This window comes from Anopheles coluzzii, chromosome 2 (genome assembly GCF_943734685.1).
Source record: "Anopheles coluzzii chromosome 2, AcolN3, whole genome shotgun sequence".
NCBI classification, from domain to species: Eukaryota; Metazoa; Arthropoda; class Insecta; order Diptera; family Culicidae; genus Anopheles; species Anopheles coluzzii.
This window is the reverse complement of record NC_064670.1, coordinates 77,772,812-77,793,517: the sequence shown is the minus strand read 5'-3', so window position 1 is coordinate 77,793,517 and position 20,706 is coordinate 77,772,812. Positions and strand designations below refer to the sequence as shown.

The 20,706-nt window shown below is 39.7% G+C and overlaps 1 protein-coding gene and 1 long non-coding RNA gene across 2 annotated transcripts; both read right to left on the bottom strand.

Moving 5' to 3' along the window:
- Positions 1-2,876: 2,876 nt before the first annotated feature.
- Positions 2,877-4,826, bottom strand: LOC125906432 (uncharacterized). The gene is made up of 3 exons (XR_007451811.1): positions 4,655-4,826; positions 3,508-3,542; positions 2,877-3,443 (listed from the first exon to the last, which is right to left on the bottom strand). It is a non-coding gene; the product is annotated as an uncharacterized LOC125906432 (long non-coding RNA).
- Positions 4,827-5,045: 219 nt separating this feature from the next.
- Positions 5,046-5,637, bottom strand: LOC125906499 (uncharacterized). Its single transcript, XM_049605476.1, has 2 exons — positions 5,284-5,637; positions 5,046-5,171 (listed from the first exon to the last, which is right to left on the bottom strand). Exons 1-2 carry the CDS (start codon positions 5,613-5,615, stop codon positions 5,102-5,104), a joined length of 402 nt encoding a protein of 133 aa, XP_049461433.1. The 5' UTR covers positions 5,616-5,637; the 3' UTR covers positions 5,046-5,101.
- Positions 5,638-20,706: the final 15,069 nt, after the last annotated feature.

Below are 20,706 nucleotides of genomic sequence, written 5' to 3'. Positions count from 1 at the left end.
GCGAGCCATCCCCCTCACCACACCCGGAACGCACGGTGTGCTCTACCACGCAAACAATGAGACCCCAAATTTTGAGTGATTCAGGCCGACGGGTTTGAGGAAGCTTGAGGAGGCAAGGAGAAACGCGCGGCGATGAGAGTTCGCATTCTGTTTTACACGCGCGCTTCACTAACACCAATACAAATACCGTGCTTTGACGAGCCGTCTGTGCATGTGTGTGTCTTCTTTCCGCGAGCTCAACAATTTGGAGCTGCTCGTCACATCGTGTTGTCTCGCTTACACTACAGCATCGAACCATCGCGCTCCGTATGTCCCCCCTCCAACGCGTACAAAACCACCAGTACAGCGCGACGCTTTGCCGGAGATGGTTGTGCGCGATTTGTTCTAAGTCCCGCGCGTAGTGTTTGTGCGTTGATGCGCATTTCGTTATAAGTCTCGTGCGCCGGTGTGTTTTGGTGAAGTGTGAAGTGAATAAACAGTGTGCACAGACGCACATGCAGTGCGTGCATCGACAGGTAAGAATTTGCTGAACAGAGGCAACACAGATTGTCGACAAGTTTCCCGCAGCCTGGCTCGACCCGGTACTTTGTAGTATGACGCCATTCGTGAGTATGAAGGATTCTAAATGTGTTGTGAAAGTGTAATTTATGTTTCAATAAAGTGTATAATGTAACCAAAAATGACCGTGTTTGTGTTTGTTGTTAGAATAAGTGCGTATTTGCGATCGTGGCAATGCATGAAAGAAAACGAGAAACGAAAGAAACAAATATCTTTGGATGTGTTGGTAGCATAATTGGAAAGAACACAACACATTGAGAACTACAGAGCCCACCGTGCGTTCCGGGTGGGAAGGGAGAGGGCTCGCGCGAGGGTGTAACTCATTCCTCCAAGAGTAACTGCTAACGGAGGGCGGTACTCAAATCACTCAAAAAATACACTCATTTTGCCGGACGGGTACAGTTCTCAATGTGTTCCCGTTCGGCAAAATGAGTGTATTTTATGAGTGATTTGAGTGACGCTGTCGAAATACACCCGCTTGGCAAAGAGTAACTCATTTTGATGCCTCTCGCTACCCCTGGCCTTAGTTTTAAAGGAATCATCCCGCTTGGCAAAATGTCGCGCGACATGCATGCTTGAAATCGATGCTTGTTAACATTTTATTTCAAGCATCGTGAGTGTCCCAGCGAGAGCGCGTGAGTGGTTGTGTGAGTGTGTGTGGTTTGCGGATCTCATTTTGCCCCGTGTGCTTTTGCATTCTTCTCCCTCGCCCCCCTTCTCCCCCCCCCCCCGCCCTGTTCCTTTCTTTCTGTGCACATGTGCCGCTGTGCCCCATCGCGAGCACACGCAATTGTCAACGAAAAATTCTTAGAACGGTTGGCACGTATGGGTTTCAAGACGATGGAAAATTTTATTTGGTCTTCGTTTTTTGGACTGATTGGAGCAAAAAATTATTCTCGCACGCCTTGGAGCTTGGAGCTAGAAAAAAGTGAAAAAAAGGTAAATAAAATGATAGAATGACTTTGTGGCCGAATGAATTTTAAAACAACTAATTTTTAAACCATAGCCATATCAGCGATGGAAAACCAGGTTAGCGAAAATCCAGAGATAACACTGGCTTCACTCAATGGAAAAATTGACAAGGTGTTAGGAATGATGAATGAAATACAATTAGGAATGCAGGAGCACGAAAAAAAAATCTGGAAGCTGACAAATGCAATTGGAACAGTAAAATGCCAACTGGATTATCTTATAGATAATATCGTCGTCCCATCATCTCCGACCTCAAGCGCAGCGGCTGCAAACGCAGATTCTGGATCTGGAACAAAAATATCATCAGAAGAAGAATTTCGTAAATTCGAGGAAAAGCTGTCGACGGAAGTTCACTTTGAGGAAGTGAAGAATAGTTTAAATAAGGTTATAGTAGTTACCTTCTATAAACAACGGATTCATGAGGCGTTGTATATTTTGTTTTGCCCGGTGTTTTTAATGAATTGCAACAGGAGTGGAGAAGGAAGAAAAAATCAAAAAATAAGTTTTTGTGATAAAGTAAATCTTCCTACGGACGTGAACTTATCGATGCAATAACAATTAATGAATATATCAAAACAAAATTGAGAAATGCAACGTCCCATGCTGGTATAAAAAACACCAAACAAACAGTGGCACGCAAAACATTTACAAAACCTCTAAAAAAGTGATGTGATTAGTTAAAGATACAGCTAGATTAAAGCATAAAAGATAAATGAATTCTATTTTAATTGAATTAATAAGCTATAAATAGTGACAATGGTGCTGTGAACTTTTATATGAATTGGGACAAGCCTACAAAAATACCTAAATAAGATAATAGCAATCGAACTGTGAGATGAACTTTTTTCTGTGATGTTTTTGGTGTAAATATATGTTAGAAGTATAATAAGCATAATCATATAACTATTGAGAAATAAAATGGATTTTTTAATAAATGAATGGAAAGACAACAAATAAGAATTAATACTTGAGTAAAAAAGTTAGCCTGGCAACTCGTACGACGTAACTACATACCCGTCATGGGTTCAAGTCCCGAATAGACCGTGCCCCCATGCGTACGACTGACTATCCTGTTATGGTAACAATAAGTCACTGAAAGCCAAGCTCATTTCACTAGTGGGTACAGGCCTTGACCGACAGCGGTTGTTGTGCCAAAGAAGAAGAAGAAAAAAGTTTGTATGTTATGAAAGAAGATCAGTAAATGCTTTGATTATCTCTTCTTCTTCTTTGGCCCAACAACCGTTATCGGTCAAGGCCTGCCTGTACCACTTAGAACGGTTGAGGTAGAACGGTAGAACGGTAGAACGGCTTGAGTTTCAGTGACTTATTAGTTTCTATAACAAAATAGTCAGTGCTACGTATGGCGGCCCGCTCCATTTGGGGCTTTAACCCATAACGGGCATATTGTTAAGTCGTACGTGTTGACGACTGTACTACGAGATCGGCCTAATTTAATTACACTAAGATAAAAAGCTACAATTAACTATAACTTATTAGAATTCATTGAACAGTAGTGACTATTTTAGTTTCTATTTATATGAATTTAAAATGGGCAAGACAAACTATTTTGTTAGTGTTATAGCTTCCTAAACAATAAGTAACATATCAAATGATGATGAAGATTGCCCACCTCTTTCCCATGCATAGATTTGAGCAGGAAACGAAAACATATTGAATGAAAAAGCGAGTGGGTGATCAAATCTATTTGAAGAGCCCACATTCACGCGCGCGCAGCTCAAATCTATGCATAACCTTTTTAACTACAAACTACGTAAATCATCATCATTTGATATAGCTATTTAAAAATGAGTTACTAATAAACATTCAAGTAAAATAATACTAACATAAACTACTGCATGCATTCTAATCTAAACGATTCTAATTATACGAATGTAGTCCAACCCATGCTCCATCTGCCTAGAAACAAAAAATAAAATTAGTCATGTTAAAATAACCTTAAATAATACTGCAACTTACCCGAGCCACAGAAAATTAGGAGCCAAATACCTTCTCTAAAATAAAAATAAAATCATATTATTGTCAATAAATACAACTATGCTTTTGGAAAAGTGTGGAGGAGAGGAAAAAATCCTATTGTATCGGATGGAATGGTGGTTAGAATTGAGTTGCTGAAAAGGGATTGGGATGGTAAATGTATGGCCACTAATTTACATTTTATGTTTTGATGCGGTAGTTCTACCCGTTGGCGAGGAGTGTTATTTTTTACTTTGTAAATGTGTAAACTAGTGGACGATAATTCGATTTCTGAAATATGGTCCTTTGCAGAAAGCTTGAACATCTCCTCTTTAGACTCATACTGCATACCAACGACAACAAAAGAAGAATGTGTCTCCTTAGCTTCCACAAACTGGCAAATATAATTTGTGTCACTAAGAAACCATTGGTTTCTAAAATTGGCTTTTAGGCTAAAGTCGGCTCTAACTTGCAAGCCAATACCATTAGGCATCAACTGCGGATAAGTTGGAGCGGGAATGTTTTTAGCTCTTTTTATATGTTGAAATTCCTTGCATCTTGTTATAACCTGTTCCATACATCTGTTGCCTGACTTACAACTAACTTTTAAAATCTGTAAATGATTTTCAAAATCATATGCGGATATATCATCTACCGCTCCAAAATTATCTACATCATTATCAATATGTATAAGGCCATGTACATTAGTAGTTAAATTAGTTCTACCATAAAAATCTGCAAAAATTTTTACGTAAATATACATTAATCTTTTAGCAAGCGGCCAAAGAGGTTTGTGATGATTAGAGGAAAATATAGTCATAGAACAAAAATAAAGCAAATAATGACTAAATGCCTCCTCCCACATAAAATCTCTATACACAATAATACTAACGTAATGTAAAAATGTACGGAACTCTGTCGCCTTCCAAAATTTTATAAATTTAACGTGCCGCAATCTCCTATTGAACTCTACTGGAAGCTGTGTTGCTATTAAAAAATTTGAAACTGTTTCTATGTGTGCCTCTGTCCATTTGGGGAATTTGGGAAATTTGTGCTCAACAAATCCTGTAGCTAATTTTTTTGAAATGCCCAAATCTGATTGATGCATGCGTTCTGCTATGAATATATGATCTACAATGTTAAAACCCACCACATCTTCCAAAGGTGACTTCCAACTTTTGTGATGTTCCTTATCCGTCCTGCCTTTAAAGCTTTCCTCAGTCCGCAATTCAGCATCCACATCATCAAAAATGACTTTTTTCCCTTCGTGTACTCCCACGCATGTACATTTATGACAGCTGTGTTTGCCAACGTAGCTTATGGTGGCTGAAATGTGAAAAAACGGTTTTAAAATTTGTTCGTTGCTTTTTTATAGTACATTTATTACTACAATAACCTTTGGCAAAGCAGCGGGTGGGTAAATCAGCGATAAATATGTGAAGTTTAACGCCCACCGTCTTGTCGCCGAACCGCAAGCCGCTTGATTGAAGCTTGTTTACTTCATCAACGAGAGGCCGCAAAAATTCTTCCACGTGATCCGGTTTTGTGAATCCACAAAATACACCGGCATGCATCACCGGTGCATCTGGTAGTTCCTCTACCTTAAATAGAATCGGCCATAACTGCCTTGCCGAACTCTTGTAAAGGGGTAATCCATCGATGAAAACCTGCAAAGAAAAAAGATCAACATGCGGGATAATCTCCCTATAAAAGATATTAGTATATTGCAAATTATATTATCTAATAAGCTTTATAAAACTTTAGCAAACGTGCACTCACCCAAAATGTTCTCTTATCACGGTCTCTATGCCCTGATACCAAAACTGCCCACCCAAGATTGGTTGGATTTCCATCCCGACCTTGGTGGACGTTTTTAAGAGGGTTCGAGCGTCAGCAGGAAGGCAGAGCTTCAGCTTTCTTCGCAACAGACCCAGAATCATGTTGACCGTAGATCGGGACAGATTTTTCGTTACGGCAACATAACGAAGTCCTTCCTGCAACGATATGTTGTCAAAAAATTGGTAGTTTGTGTCTCTTTCCATGTACACATCTTCCTCGTCTTCCTGCCAATCATTTTCCTCCTGTAAATCGAATTCGGCTTCCCGTTCCATGTCACCATAGCCACCATCGCCGTCAGACACACATAGCTCCGCTCCGGCGTTAGATTCATCAACTGTTAAGATATGTACACGGTTCACATTTGTTAGCTTTAACAACTTTAGCAGCTATGTATTCACATTTGCTTACCATTCATGATGCGATTCGGCTCCTGTCCTGCCGTTACTCCGCTTGGACCCGGAAGATTCGGTTGGTGCTGCTCCGCTTGCCATTCGCGTTCCAACTGCTCCAAATACTGTTGGCGTTTTTTCGAAAGACTGCCATCCATTCGCATTTTTTTTTATGCCATTTTTACACGGCTTCACGATAAATTCATCTATCACCGTTATATTAACAAACCAAACACAATTATGAATAGGAACGACACTTTTCTCAACTAAGCTTCTTTTGGTGTGGAAACTTACCGGCGATATGGTTCACAACACTATCCACGGCAATCAAACACTTTTACACCGGCACTTACACGTTTTGCACACAGTAATCACAGCACAACTTTATTTAACACTTAAATACCACAATCACAGCTAAATATATTGAAAATATACACGAAAACAAGTTAAATTTCGTCAGCTTCTTTGATAAAACAAACCAAGCCAAACCAAGCCAAGCCAAGCCAGCTCACTTTGTTTTTGTACCTGTGAAGTATCAAATGTTGAACTCTCAAAGTGTGAGCGAGAAAGAACAACATTGTGGAACTGTCACTATGGGAGAGCTCGAATCAAATGTCATAATTTTTTGTGCAGAATATATTATAACGAATAATTGTCACAATAAAATGACCAAGCTAAAGACCATTATGCTTGAAATATTATGCATATTTGAATAATCCTCAATTAAGTATTCAATTTATAGTATTTCATAAATCATATATTTGTATATAAAACTATGTTATTTTCCTACTCTTGAATGTCTATAATGTCTTCCGTCCATAGTGCCTCTGCCTAGAGCGGGATGTTGGTGGCGAATGGAAAATTGCGAGTGTGGGTCTCACGCTCAGAGCAAAAATCAGCAATCATGGCAACTGTGGGAGCGTACAGGAATGGGGGTGGGGGATCGCGAGAGCTGTATCTCATGCACACAGCGAAATTTTGGTTAACACCTCGATGGTGGGAGCGTTTAGGCATGGGATGGGGTGGTGGAGTGCGAGTGTGTTGCATGACTGCTTCAACACTAGGGCCAGGGGTGGCGAGAGGCATCAAAATGAGTTACTCTTTGCCAAGCGGGATGCGACACACTCGCACTCCACTACCCCATCCCATGGAAAAACGCACCCACCATCGAGGTGTTGACCAAAATTTCGCTGTGTGCATGAGACACACACTCGCACTCCTCCAGCCCTGCACAGCTGAACGCTCCCACCGTTGCGAAGATGCGAGAATTTTTGCTCTGAGCGTGAGACCCTGATGCGCAAGAGATGACAGTATGTGTAAAGACGATCATTATTCGATACGGTCAAAATGCGTGAATTGTCGTTTCATTTATCTGGTAATGATGTTTTCACTTCATTAAAATTTTAAACATTAACAACTAGGCTGATAACAATATTTGAAATGTAAATCAGAATAAAATCAATTCATGATCAGCTGTCAAATCGGCATAGTCAGACGTGTTTACGTATAGCTCCGTGATTTATTTTCCGTATTTCGGTTATTTTAACAAACAATCAGTTTTCTATAAGTAAAAAAGTTGTGTAGTGAGCTTGCCCGCAACGTATTATACATACTTTTAGCAATTGTGCTAGTTCTTCTTCAATTGCTCGTCGGTCGCATCACCCGCGTAGTGCGTCTATTAACCGGTCAAGGCATCGACCTGTGAATTCCTTTTCAAAATGGAGCATACCTGCAACTCTTGCGCAACCGAGATCACCGAAGACCTGATTAGCTGTTATATTTGCAACTCACCGTTCCACATCCGCTGTTCGCGCATTCCTGAGAATGCACTGAAGCTAACCAACGAATACCAACAACTCCACTGGTGCTGCCTAGCGTGCAACAATGTGATTATTAATCCTCGCACTAAATACATCAAACAAGCTTTGGCCCAGTCGAGCATACAAACAACAATGGATGCCGTCGCCAATAGTCTCAAATCTGCACTTGAACCTCTAGCAAAAGAAATTCGTACTGGTCTATCGCAGCTTAATGAATCGCAGAAGAGAACACCACTGAGCAGTCACCCTCCTGCCAAATTGCGCAGAGTTTTACCAGCGAAGAGATTATTCTCCGAGTTGGTCAGTGCTACAAACACTTCACCTGCTATCTCGCTTGTCGCCAAAAGAACAACAAACATCAATAACAACAATATCAACAATAACATAGCCGTACCGTCACTAGCTGAGCACAACAATATTAACATCACAAATAACATCACTTCTCGCCAGCCAATTGCTATTTATGGCACGGATAACGATTCTCCAAACCTTCCAACCGTTCAAAACCGCTTTGTACCCAAAATGTGGCTTCATTTAGCTAACATTGCTCCTGGCACTTCCTGTGAACAAGTCGTGGAATCTGTGAAACGACGGCTGGCCACAACCGACGTCATTGCATTTAGCTTGATGGGCAAAAATTTCGACACTACTTTGGCTAGACCGATGTCGTTTAAGGTTCGCATCCCGGCTCACCTTCGTGAAACTGCGTTATCGTCCTCGGTTTGGCCTTCTAATCTACGTGTACGTGAATTTATACTACGTGATAACCGTCCAGCATCATCCCATCCTTTGGCTTGTCTCACACCGATGAATGCACATGAAACCCCACTTCAAAGCATCAATGCAGTGCCTATCGATAATATTCCGAAACCGGCAGAGCAAACCATCAATGAAAAGCCAAATAGTTCATCACCTAGTAATGTACAACCAATAGTGCACAATATGGAGCATTCACCTATCCCAGCTGATCGTACGGCTCAAAACAATGACGTTCATCACGAACACAGCTCATGAAGCTTACGCACACAAGAAGCATCAGCCAGTCGCTATTCGCACACTAACACTTCATGTAATGACCACGCACGCACTAACACAGCAACTCACTTGAAAATGTTTTCAGTTCGCGATATTAAAAACATTTCACATGCCAAACCGACTGACACTGCTTTGAAACCATGTGATATACATTTTCACTACCAAAATGTTAGAGGACTACGTACCAAACTCACAGAATTTGGATTGAACACATTGGACGCTAAATATCAGATAATAATACTCACCGAAACCTGGCTTGACAATTCAATTCCATCATCGCTACTGTTTGACCCGGGCTATTCGGTGTATAGATGTGATCGTAGCTTGTCTAATAGTTTGCATACTCGTGGTGGTGGCGCACTGATCGCATGCTCATCCTTATTGAACACCCGTGAACTCACTCTACCTCGTAACTCACTTGAGCAAGTGTGGGTTATCGTTCGCCTATCATCTTGCACGATATTCATCGGGACTGTTTACATTCCTCCTAATCGAGCTAACGACACAGATACTCTTACATCTGTGATTGAAAGTGTAAGTGCAATAGTAAACCATGCAAAAACTAATGATCTAATATTTTTGTTTGGAGATTTTAATTTTTCGGCAGTATCGTGGTCACTAGCACAACAAACATTTGGTCACTCATCATCGTTCGCGCACTATGTGGCAAATTCATCATCTTCGGTCAGATCCCGGTTTTTGGATGAAATTAACGCTAGCGATCTTTATCAAATAAGCTGTATCAAAAACTCGCTTAACCGGCAGCTCGACTTAGTATTCGCAAATTTTATTGCCGCAACTTACTGCATCGATTTGCACCCCTGCCCAACACCACTAGTCTCTCCTGACCTGTACCATCCAGCCATCGATTTAACGGTTCGAATTCCAAGCACAATGCCTAATCCTACACTGACGCAAGCAAGTAGACCTAGGATGAATTTTTATAAAACCAATTTTACTCGGCTTGATGAGCTCATAACTAATTTTAATAGCCAGTTCAGAATTAGCCAGTTTAATTCTGTTGATGAAGCTTTATCGATATTTATACGCTTTCTTTTATCCTCGTTTGATTCGTGTGTACCAATTATCACACCAAAGAGCGGCCCTGCTTGGTCTGACCGCCACCTAAAAAAACTTAAAAGAGCTAAGGAAGCTGCTTTTTAAAAATTTACGAAGTACCGATCACCTGTTAACAAAAGCATATTAAATGAAACAACTCGCTTGTACCGTAGTTACAATAAAATACGCTACGGTGGCTACTTGTCTCGGTTGGAGAAGAATTTTATCAAAAGGCCCAAAGCTCTCTGGAGTTTTCGTAAGAAACACAATAGTACAAATGTGACACCTAAATCGATTTACCACAATGACCGAGCTGGTTCAACTGCTTCAGATATGTGTGATATATTTGCGTGTAGATTCGAGGAGGCATACACAATCTCAACTACTGACGACAATATTATCACCAACGCTTTAATTAATACTCCTAATGATGTCATCGACCTTAATTTAACTAATATATCGCAAGAATCTGTTCTAAATGTGCTCAAAGCAGTCAAGCCCAAAGCTAGTCCCGGCCCAGATGGTATTCCTGCCATCATTCTCAGCCGATGCTGTGAGTCCATTGCGCCGATCTTCACCAAAATTTTTAATTTTTCGCTGCAACAACGAGAATTCCCCTCTATTTGGAAGAGTTCATGGATAGTCCCCATATTTAAAAAAGGTGTCAAGGAAGATGCAGCCAACTATAGAGGCATAACATCACTCAGTGCTGGAGCCAAAGTTTTTGAGAAAGTGATCCAAACAAGTTTACTCACGGCTTCATATCACTATATTAGCCCTCAACAACACGGTTTCGTTCCAAAGCGGTCGACGATTACTAACCTTGTTGACTTTACATCACAATGTCTCCGTAACATGGATAGCAGGATTCAAACAGATGCAGTTTATATGGATTTAAAGGCTGCTTTTGATAGCATCGATCACAACATCCTTTTAGCCAAGATGAACAAGTTGGGACTTGGGCGAAATTTAATATGCTGGTTAGAATCGTACCTTGTCAATCGATCGTATGCTGTATCTTTCTCACGGTGCCATTCAAGGTCTTTCATTGCATCATCTGGTGTGCCACAAGGTAGCAACCTGGGTCCACTACTGTTTGTACTGTTCATCAACGACCTATCGTATGTAGTACCAGCAGCGAATCATTTAATGTATGCAGATGACATTAAAATCTACATGACGATAAAAAATGACACAGACCACTCCGAGCTACAACAATACCTTCTCGATTTTCACCAATGGTGCAATCGAAACCGCCTGAGCCTCTGCATTGAAAAATGCCGAGTCATTTCATTCACACGCGCACGAGAAATTAAGAATACCAGCTACACAGTTAACGGTTTACCAATAGAACGCACTAATACTATGAAGGATCTCGGAGTCATACTTGATTCAAAGCTGTCATTTGACCAGCAAACAGAGGAGGTGATTACCCGAGGTAATCAATTGATTGGCATGTTGTTTCGGATAACAAGAGATTTCAAAGACCCAGTCTGCATCAAAGCGTTATACTGTGGTATTATCCGCCCGGTACTCGAATACGCCTGTGTCGTCTGGAAGCCCTCAACCCAAAGACTTTCTGAGAGAATGGAATCGATACAGCGTCGCTTATCCCGATACGCAACACGCTTGTTACCTTGGCCACCTGGCAGTCAGTTACCACCTTATGAATCGCGACTTCTGCTCCTCGGACTGCAACCGCTCCACATCCGACGCCGTACCGCACAACAACTATTTGTGGCTGGTTTACTGCAAAATAACATCGACTGTCCTTCCCTACTCCAGCAGTTAAACTTTTACGCGCCTGCTGTTCAGCTTCGCTCTCGTCCGTTACTTGCCCTGAACCGTAGTCGAACTGGATATGGATCTAGAGACCCCCTCAACTCCATGATTAGGGTGTTTAACGAAGTTCGTCATTTGTTTGATTTTGGAACCTCAGTGCAATCCTTTAAAAACTGCCTTAGAAGCGAATTATTAAGATGATCTTACTACTTATTTTAATCTAATATTAGACTTAAGAACATTCACACGGATTCATTGTTATCCATTGAACGAGTAATAAACAAATTAAACAATTAAAATTTGAAGTAAAATAAATTCCATTATACTCTATTTTGTCCATATAATCAACACTTGTACATAGTGCCATTTACTTTGTGTTCTTCACTCTCGCGCTGTGTTGTGATCGTTCGAAACTCATCGCCAGAACGAATGCAAATTTCATATGGGAAGGATTGGTGGCGGTAGATGCGAAAATTATTAAATGTGAATAGAAAAGTGGTTAAGTTAATCGTGAAAGATGTCAACGTAGGCGTAAATGCAGTATGTTTTGTTACATGATCTACGGGTAAGTGCATGCATAAGAAGAAGAATCTTCCAAATGATGTTTGTGTTCAAACAATCGTACTGCTTTCAATGTTTGTTTATTCTTCTATTATTTTCCATCACACCTAGCTATTTCATTACCAAAGCTCTTGATAACAGATCAAAGCAGGTGAATCGGGCTTACAGGATCGCCGTTTAAATTCAAATATCTTCGTGATCGGTAAGTTTTAAATAGTCCTAGTTATGTTCACCATTCTAATGCTCGATTTATCTTTCATTCCTCAGGCAAACGCATCAAATAGCAAGTGTTTTTCCTTCCAACAGCACGCGCTATGGGTGGAGAAAGCAGCCAACGATTTGATCGCCAGTACGCGCCATCAAGAATTGAAATCTTCCCGAATAGCTTTGTGAATAAAAAACTGCACACTTACTGTCCGAATTTCCTGGAATTTTTTGGTCGGACTACGCTCGCGGCAACGGTGTGTCCGTTGAAGAGAAGGAAAGAAAGGGTGGGAGCGAGGATTAACCAAAAACGCGGCATTGAGAATGAGGGGAGGTGCGCTCAGCGCTCACGCTGGGACACTCACGATGCTTGAAATAAAATGTTAACAAGCATCGATTTCAAGCATGCATATCGCGCGACATTTTGCCAAGCGGGAAGCATCGATTTCAAGCATGCATGTCGCGCGACATTTTGCCAAGCGGGTAGTGGAGTGCGAGTGTGTCGCATGATTCTTTTAAAACTACCCAACCGGCATTATCGCACGATTTTTATGTGTATGTATCATTTTTGTCTTTCTAACATTCAGAAAAATTTTCATTCTGTCTTGCTCTTCTGGGTGTTGGTCACTTTTTGCTCGCAACTTGGCTGTGTCACATCAACCATCCTCATGTTTCATATGGCTCTTCTCTTTCCATCGTTAAAGAGAAACTCTTGTGTCTCGCTTTTCTGGGACTTTTCCAATTTCGCTTGCTACACCAAGCGTTCACGCAAGCGATCTTCTCTCGTCCGCTCTTTGTATCATTGTACAGGTACTCCCCGATATACGCTATTAATGCGGACCGGAGGCATTAGCGTATCTCGAATATTAGCAAATGTCGAGTTTTCAGTCAAATTATAGCTAATTTTCATATAATTTTGCATGAAGTGGTAGGTTTTAGCCGCTAAATTAGTTATTTGATATGATTTCATCTGAATATTACAATTGTACACATTTTGAAATGGTTTTTAATATTCGACCAAAAGGGAATTTATTTTGAAATTAATATTCGATGTGTCAAATTTCAAAGAACTTTCAAATTTAGACAAAAAGCGTACAGCTAAATCGCGTATATCGAGTATGGCGTATATCGGGGAATACCTGTATAGCCACCAGAGGAAGGCGCTGCTTCGCGTTCATATGAAAAAGTGGTAGTGTAAAATCAAGTTTGTAAGCAGAAGGACGCGTCGATGCGTGCTCGTTTTTTCTCTCGTGAAACCAGTACAGAAAAAAACTATTTGGTAAATACAGCTTTTAATAAAGGATTATATCAATCTGTATCAAATTGAATGGTATTAATAATTGGTGATATCAAATCTATTTCGTTTTCTATAGCAAATCGTAACAGACGCACAAACGGAAGTGAGCACGGACCACGATAGAAATAATAAATTGGTTGGTAAGTATTATGCTTCGCGTTAAATGAAACAGCGGTTTTCAAAATAGATAATATTTCCCTCTTTCACCAGCAGTGCCAAAAACAAAAGGACAGGAGAGGTAGGAACGACCATTCAACGCGTTAGCGCCAGACGAAGGAGAAGCGGCAGGAAGGCAGGAACGATCCTTCAACGTGCTAGCGCCTGGTAGAGGAGAGGCGGCAGGAAGGTAGGGACGATTATCCAGCACGCTAGCGCAGCATCTGGGAACAGCGAGGGGGAGGCAAGCAGGAAGAATTTTTAACGCGTGCACACCATTCGACGAAGACAACGCTGGATGAAAGGAAGAACGAGGAGAGAAGGCAGGCAAGACGGGTACGTGTGTATCCTGCAACGGGTTTTCGGCAGTGTGAAATGTGAGTATTGAAAAGTGTATGTGTGAGTAGAGGTAAAGAGGTAAAATAAAGAGCGAATGTGTGGAATGGGAAAATGAAAGAGAGTCTGTGTTTGTTTTGGGAGAGAGGAGAGAATGAAAGAAATTGAACAATAATGTAGCATACAGAAACCACATGTATGATACACGCTGTCGCACCGTTGCAGAAACGTGCTCTTTAGTGCTGCTAATGAGCACGATTTGAGAATGTTTTGAGCCCGTTTTTTCTCATACAAAATTGTAAAATGTCGCGCGATAATGTCGGTTGGGTAAGGCCAGGGGTAGCGAGAGGCATCAAAATGAGTTACTCTTTGCCAAGCGGGGATGCTATCAATGTCGCATGGTGGAGAGGATAAGTGTACGCATTTCCAATATGCCCGTCCTGAGTTCAATTCTTGATGTGGTTTTTTTTTCTTAAATGTAAAACTTTTATTTTGCTTTAAATTTAAAGAGATGGTATATTTGCTCGATAATGAGTATAACAACATTACACAAAACACAAAAAATAACAAATATAACTATTTGATGTTAGAATTTTCGAAGCTCTGAATACATTATTTTGAAAATGGTCAAATTTTCATAACATTAAAATAAGATATTCTTTAAATATAAAATATATATTATTGTATTGTAAAGGCAATAAGATAGGCATGAGAATAGAGTTACATCTAATACAATAGTATGTGAAAATATCTAAGCACACAATCTATTTTGATGTTGTAGAATAAACCAATATCTGTTACGCCATATGTCAAAAAACTGAATAAAAATTAATAATGATATAATTATTGTAACTAATGTTAATATTATTATTATAAATATTATTAATTTTTATGATTCATTCATCAAGTCTAGGCTGGCTATATTGTACTGCAATATATTTCGTGATGTATTGATCTCTACTCAAAATCCATTGTTTTTAAGATAAGGGGAAATTTCATCTATAAGTGCATTTTTTCACACAGCACAAAATTTGCCCATTTTAACTAATTATAGCAAAGCGCACTTATTACGCACAAGGAACTAGCGTAAGCGTATGTGTACACGAAAGAAAGTAACGTAGGCACGTAGGACACGAAAGCGGAAGAAAGAAGAAAGAACGGATGAAGATATTAGGCTGTGTACGCATCGTGGATGCTTTGCTGATAAATTTTGGCGCAGAGCATAGTGCGGTACTGTTCTTGCATTAGGGATTTTTTGTATCTATCACTTGGTATAGACTCATAAGCTATGGCAGAAAAGGATATGATCCAGAAGAGAGAGCGCAGTCGCGAACAATATTTAGGAGTGAAACCACGTTCACAAATATCAGTTAACCTACTCGCAAAAAGTGTTGTTTTACAACTAGAAAGCAACAAAATATAAAGTAGGACGCTTTCATTCTGTACTTTGCCCGATTCATACTTCTCAAGGCTCGAATAGAAATGACAGTGCCCAATTGAGAGTTTATATCGCCCGAAAAAAGTATTTAGCGGAACTTGGGGCAAGTGTGCCACCTTAAGCATTTCAAGTTATAACTCACTAAAACGTGTTTTTCAAAAGCCGATTTAAATCTCATAACCATTTTACATCTATTTCCTCACTTATAACTGAGTTTCGCTTGAAAAAATTGCAAACAAAACAGTTTTTGAAGCGTTTTAAAAAGGGTCCAAAAAGACGTTGTTTTTTGGGCTATGGGGCAAGAGTGCCACTCGTATGGGGCAAGACGGCCACCTGGTTAAAATAACCGTATTTCTTAGATAATTGGAAATTATTACGTTTGTACCACTAGTGTATGTATTCCTACATGTATTTAGTCACAAATGAACCCCTTTTGACCACCAACTATACCACAATATGGTTTGTTACCTTTCTGTTTTTCTGGCGTAGAATCCGCTCACAATAGCGCACCATTCCGCAGCACGCTACAACAATGTTTACATTTTTGACAGCTCGCGCCTATGAAAGATGGTGGCACATTTGCCCCAAACAGAGATGGCACACTTGCCCCAAAAGTGTAACTTTTTTGAAATTGAATTTTTCAATGACAAAAAGAAAGTTTTTTTCAACTAACCCCACAAAAAATTTCACGTTTTCTCAGCTATATGGTGGTGTAAATATTTTCTCGGTTGATTGTTCGCATGATTTTTGAGAGCTTATTTGGTTGGATTAAAAAATTATAATATTCTGCTCAATTTTGAAACTTAATATAAATCAGTTCAAAACAATGGGAAATGTCGGTTGATCTATATGAAATTAGGCTCAGAATACCTAGTCATTGGAAAGCAACCAATTGTATACACAATTGATCATTAAACTAAAGTTTTTAAGGAAAAATGCTTGGTGGCACTCTTGCCCCGTATGGCACACTTGCCCCAAATTCCGCTACGGCGACCGATAACGCTTTGACGATGCCGGATTGGCTAGGTAAACTCTGTATATTTTGTGCCAGCATAGAAACTCCAAATCTGTACACCGGCATACAAAACCGTGTAATAAGGGTAAATATTTTTTATTCTAATTCAGTTCTACTTCAAACGGCGTAAATTACTATCGTGTCAGTTGTTTCGTGAACAGTGTTTCTTATAAAAAAATATACAAAGTCACTGTAAGTGTAGACCGAAACAGGAACAACATGGCGAACCGTAATCGTTCTCGTAAAAGTGGTGCTTTCTATCGCAAGGCGGCAAATAATATGAAAATGAAAGTCAACAAAAAGGATAAAATGGAGGCTGGATCGAGTCGTCAAAGTAAGTTAAAGAAACCCTTATGTTTTACAATAAGAAAAAAACCTAATGAAAACTAGCATAAGTTATGTTTTATTAAAAACTCTTTTTCCATGTTTTTCAGAACAACATGACGTACCTGCCAACTCACGCACTACTACAGAACCTCATGAAGAAGAAATGCAGCAAGTGCATTTCCCAGCAAAGCAACATGACGTACCTGCCTCATGCACTACTACAAAACCTGATGAAGAAGAAATGCAGCAAGTGGTAACAGAGGAGTTACCAGAACTGTCTGACTTTACCAACGCAGACGAAAGTTTCTCTGACACTAGCGATGTGGAAGACGACAGTGTTCGCAACATAGATACTATGTCAATCGAAGATGGCCTTCGATTTTGGGCGTTGTCGAGCAATGCACCGCATAGTTCCGACAATATGGTTTTAAAATTGTTTAAAAAGCAAACGTTAAAGTTCCGTCAACTGCAAAAACTTTGTTGAGGACGAAACGTAATCTATCGTCGGAAATAAAAGAGATTTTCGGTGGACAGTATTGGTATCGCGGAATCACAAAATGCTTGCTTTATTATTTTCGGTAAGTCGTATTTCATTTTATATAATTTCCTTTTCGCAATGCATACCAACATTTTGGTTTGTCTTTATTATTTTTACAGAACTAAAAAGCCTTCTTTGACAACTTTTTCATTGACTGTTTCAGTAGATGGCACAACAGTAGCATGCAATTTTGGCCCATATTATTTAAAATCAACGAACTACCCAAAGCACCGGTTATCTTCTATGGTTCTATGGTTCTATGGTACAGCCGCTATCTTCTATGGTCTTAAAAAGCCGGATAGCATCGATGAGTATCTCGGGCCGTTGGTAAAAGAATTAAACCTTTTGCATTCTAACGGAATCAAAATCAACGGAGAACTTATCACCATTACGCTAAGTGCTATCGTTGCTGACACTCCAGCCAGGGCTTTTATAAAAGGTAATCAAGATACACAATTTTATGCATATAAACCAGGTATGTCAAACTGGCGGCCCGTGGGCCGCATGCGGCCCGCAAGAGTATTTTGAGAATTGCTAAAAGCACTGCAAACCCTAAATCTGTTATTACTATTTGTCAAAGTGTATTAAATTTTCCAGAGAAGAACAATCCTTTTGTTGGTATATGGAAACTAACATGAATGTACCCATAACATCTCATAAACTTATTTTACACTAACGTACATATCAATCGAGACCCTTAAGAATCATCGAATCGAATGCAAGCTCAGTCGTATTATGTTTCTATTAAATTCTGAATATTAGCATAATTTTGTACACATTCGATTGCGCATTCTGTATGGAAAAATAGATTTGCGTCAACTGTCTAAAAACGAAAAAGAAATGAAAATAACTTGATACACACACTAGGAAACTTCGCAACAACTAGTGATGGATTGTCGGAATCGCATCCACGGCTCAAAACCATTTCCGATTTTAGCTATTCTTACTTCGAATCCGGCCAAAATCAAACCAACAGTTCCGTTCGGTGCCGTCCGAAGCCTATCTTCTTCTTTTCTTTGGCTCAACAACCGATGTCGGTCAAGGCCTGCCTGTACCCACTTGTGGGCTTGGCTTCCAGTGACTAATTGATTCCCTCCATAGCAGGATAGTCAGTCCTACGTATGGCGGCGCGGTTTATTTGGGGATTGAACCCATGGCGGGCATGTTGTTAAGTCGTACGAGTTGACGACTGTACTACGAGATCGGCTCAATCGGCTACGGTCCGAAGCCTATAGAGCCGTTTAAAGCCATTCGGAACCGTTGGAGTCATCGGTTGTCCCACCGAATTTGACAATCTCCATGCCCCCGACTGCCGAGTAAAGGATTCATTCGGCTTCGATTTTTCCGACCTTAGAATGTTACATCATTGATATTCGATTTGGAGCCACTTCTTTTTTTTGTCATAATCATGCCACCATAAATGTTAATAAAAATGATTGTAGCCAAGTTGGAATTATTTGTACCCAACATTCTGCAAGACGAATTAATGTAATTTACAACCTCCCCAAAAATCAAAACCAAAATGATATGATTACGCTTAAGCCTAAAGGATTTAGATTAAGGGTAAAAATAATCGAAATGCCGAAGCCATGCAATACAAAGCTTATTAATAGATTAGCTCACACAGTCCTCAATTCCTCAATTCGCGAATCATCTCCCTTCAAGTGTCAAAAACAGATTTGCCGATCTGTATGGGAACAAACACCACGACTCTTCGTCAGATAAAATTATCGTAATTTAAAAAAAAAGTTATTCGTAAAATACGGGTTCTTGTTATAAGAAATGAATATATCACCAGAACACTTGGAACTTGGAAATTAGCAAAAAATAATGTTTAAACACGTGTAATTACAATTTTTCTCTTGATCTGTCAAAACATTGCAAGCAAATATTTTTGTTATTCATCCAGTGATGGATAACTCGGATTGCTTGAAAAAGATTCACTACAGGCTGCTAGACTTCTCCTACTTCAGTGAAAAAGTGTGTTTAACAGATATTTTCTAGCAGAACTGCCGTAAGAGTACGCGAGTAATGTAAAATGTCCTATTTTAATAATAACGTTGAAAGTACATTAAAAAAATTTTCTCATGTAAAAAATAGCACATATAAAAATAACATCGCGAATTTGTACATAACAAACGATTCCAGATAAGAAGCGAGGAGTACACAAAAAGTCAATTTGTTTAACAATAAAAATGTAAAAAAGTATTTTACAAAAATATTGGGGTATATTTTCTATCCCAACTTTGCGGCCCGTGAATCACTGAAAATTTGTACTTGCGGCCCTCTGATGAAATGAGTTTGACACAGCTGATATAAACGACCAGCAAAATTATTTATATTTTATTTTACTTTTAATTATTCTCAGGCGTTAAAAGACATACTGGATACGCATCTTGTATGAAATGCACTAACAATGGAGTATTCAACAAGGAGTCTAAAACAACGGTATTTTGTGGGATCAACGCACCTAAAAAAACTGATGAAGGCTTCAGAGCCGATAATTACCCTGGGCACCGAATCATACCGACTCTCCTTTTGCAACTGGCACAATTCGACATGATACGTGATATCATTGTGGCAGATCGGTTGCATCTCATCGACCTCGGGATCATGAAGCGTTTACTTTTGGGATGGCGAGACGGCAAGTTGGGCATAAAATCTTGGAACAAACAACAAATTGAGTTGATAGATAAAGCATTGTACAAGATTCGGCAACCATCAGAAGTGCATCGAAAGCAGCGTCCTAAAAGGACATCAAGTACTGGAAAGCATCTGAGTGTGCATTTTTTCTCCACTATCCGGCGATCGCAGTACTGAAAGATCATCTACCACAAAATGTATACAAACATTTCTTGCTGCTGTTTTGTGCTATAACAATTCTATCTACAAGAGTCTACAAGCAAAAATGGCCTCTCGCTGGACAACTGCTGGATAAATTCGTAGCGGATTTCCACACAGTCTATAACGAGCGATATATGACGAGCAACATCCACAATTTGCAGCACGTATTTGAAGACGTTGATCGTTTTGGACCCTTGTCAGAAATTTTTACTTATCCATTCGAAAACATGCTCCAATACCTGAAAAATTTACTTCGTAGTGGATGGAAGAATCTTAAGCAGGCCATCAACAGACTTTCAAAGTTGGATGAATACGGAATGCCAAAGGAAAGTAGCAATGTAAAATATCCTACAATCTGCACCAAAGGAAAAATAACGACTGTTCATGTCCGAGAAAATTTCAATTTGCAGAACAATGATAAAAATTGTTGGTTTCTTACGAAGGACTGCTGCATAATAAAATTTAAATCAACAAATACGGAAACAGTTGCCGGTGGTAGACTGTCCATAAGCGGCCAAAAGCTCGCAGTAAAAGGATTAGCATTTAGCGAGCCATTTGATTC

Coding starts and splice junctions, on each gene's coding strand:
- LOC125906499 (XM_049605476.1), bottom strand. CDS start 5,615: ATGGAACGGGAAGCCGAATTCGATTTACAGGAGGAAAATGATTGGCAG. Junction 5,172..5,283: donor GTGATAAGAGAACATTTTGG/GTGAGTGCACGT, acceptor TTTTCTTTGCAG/GTTTTCATCGATGGATTACC.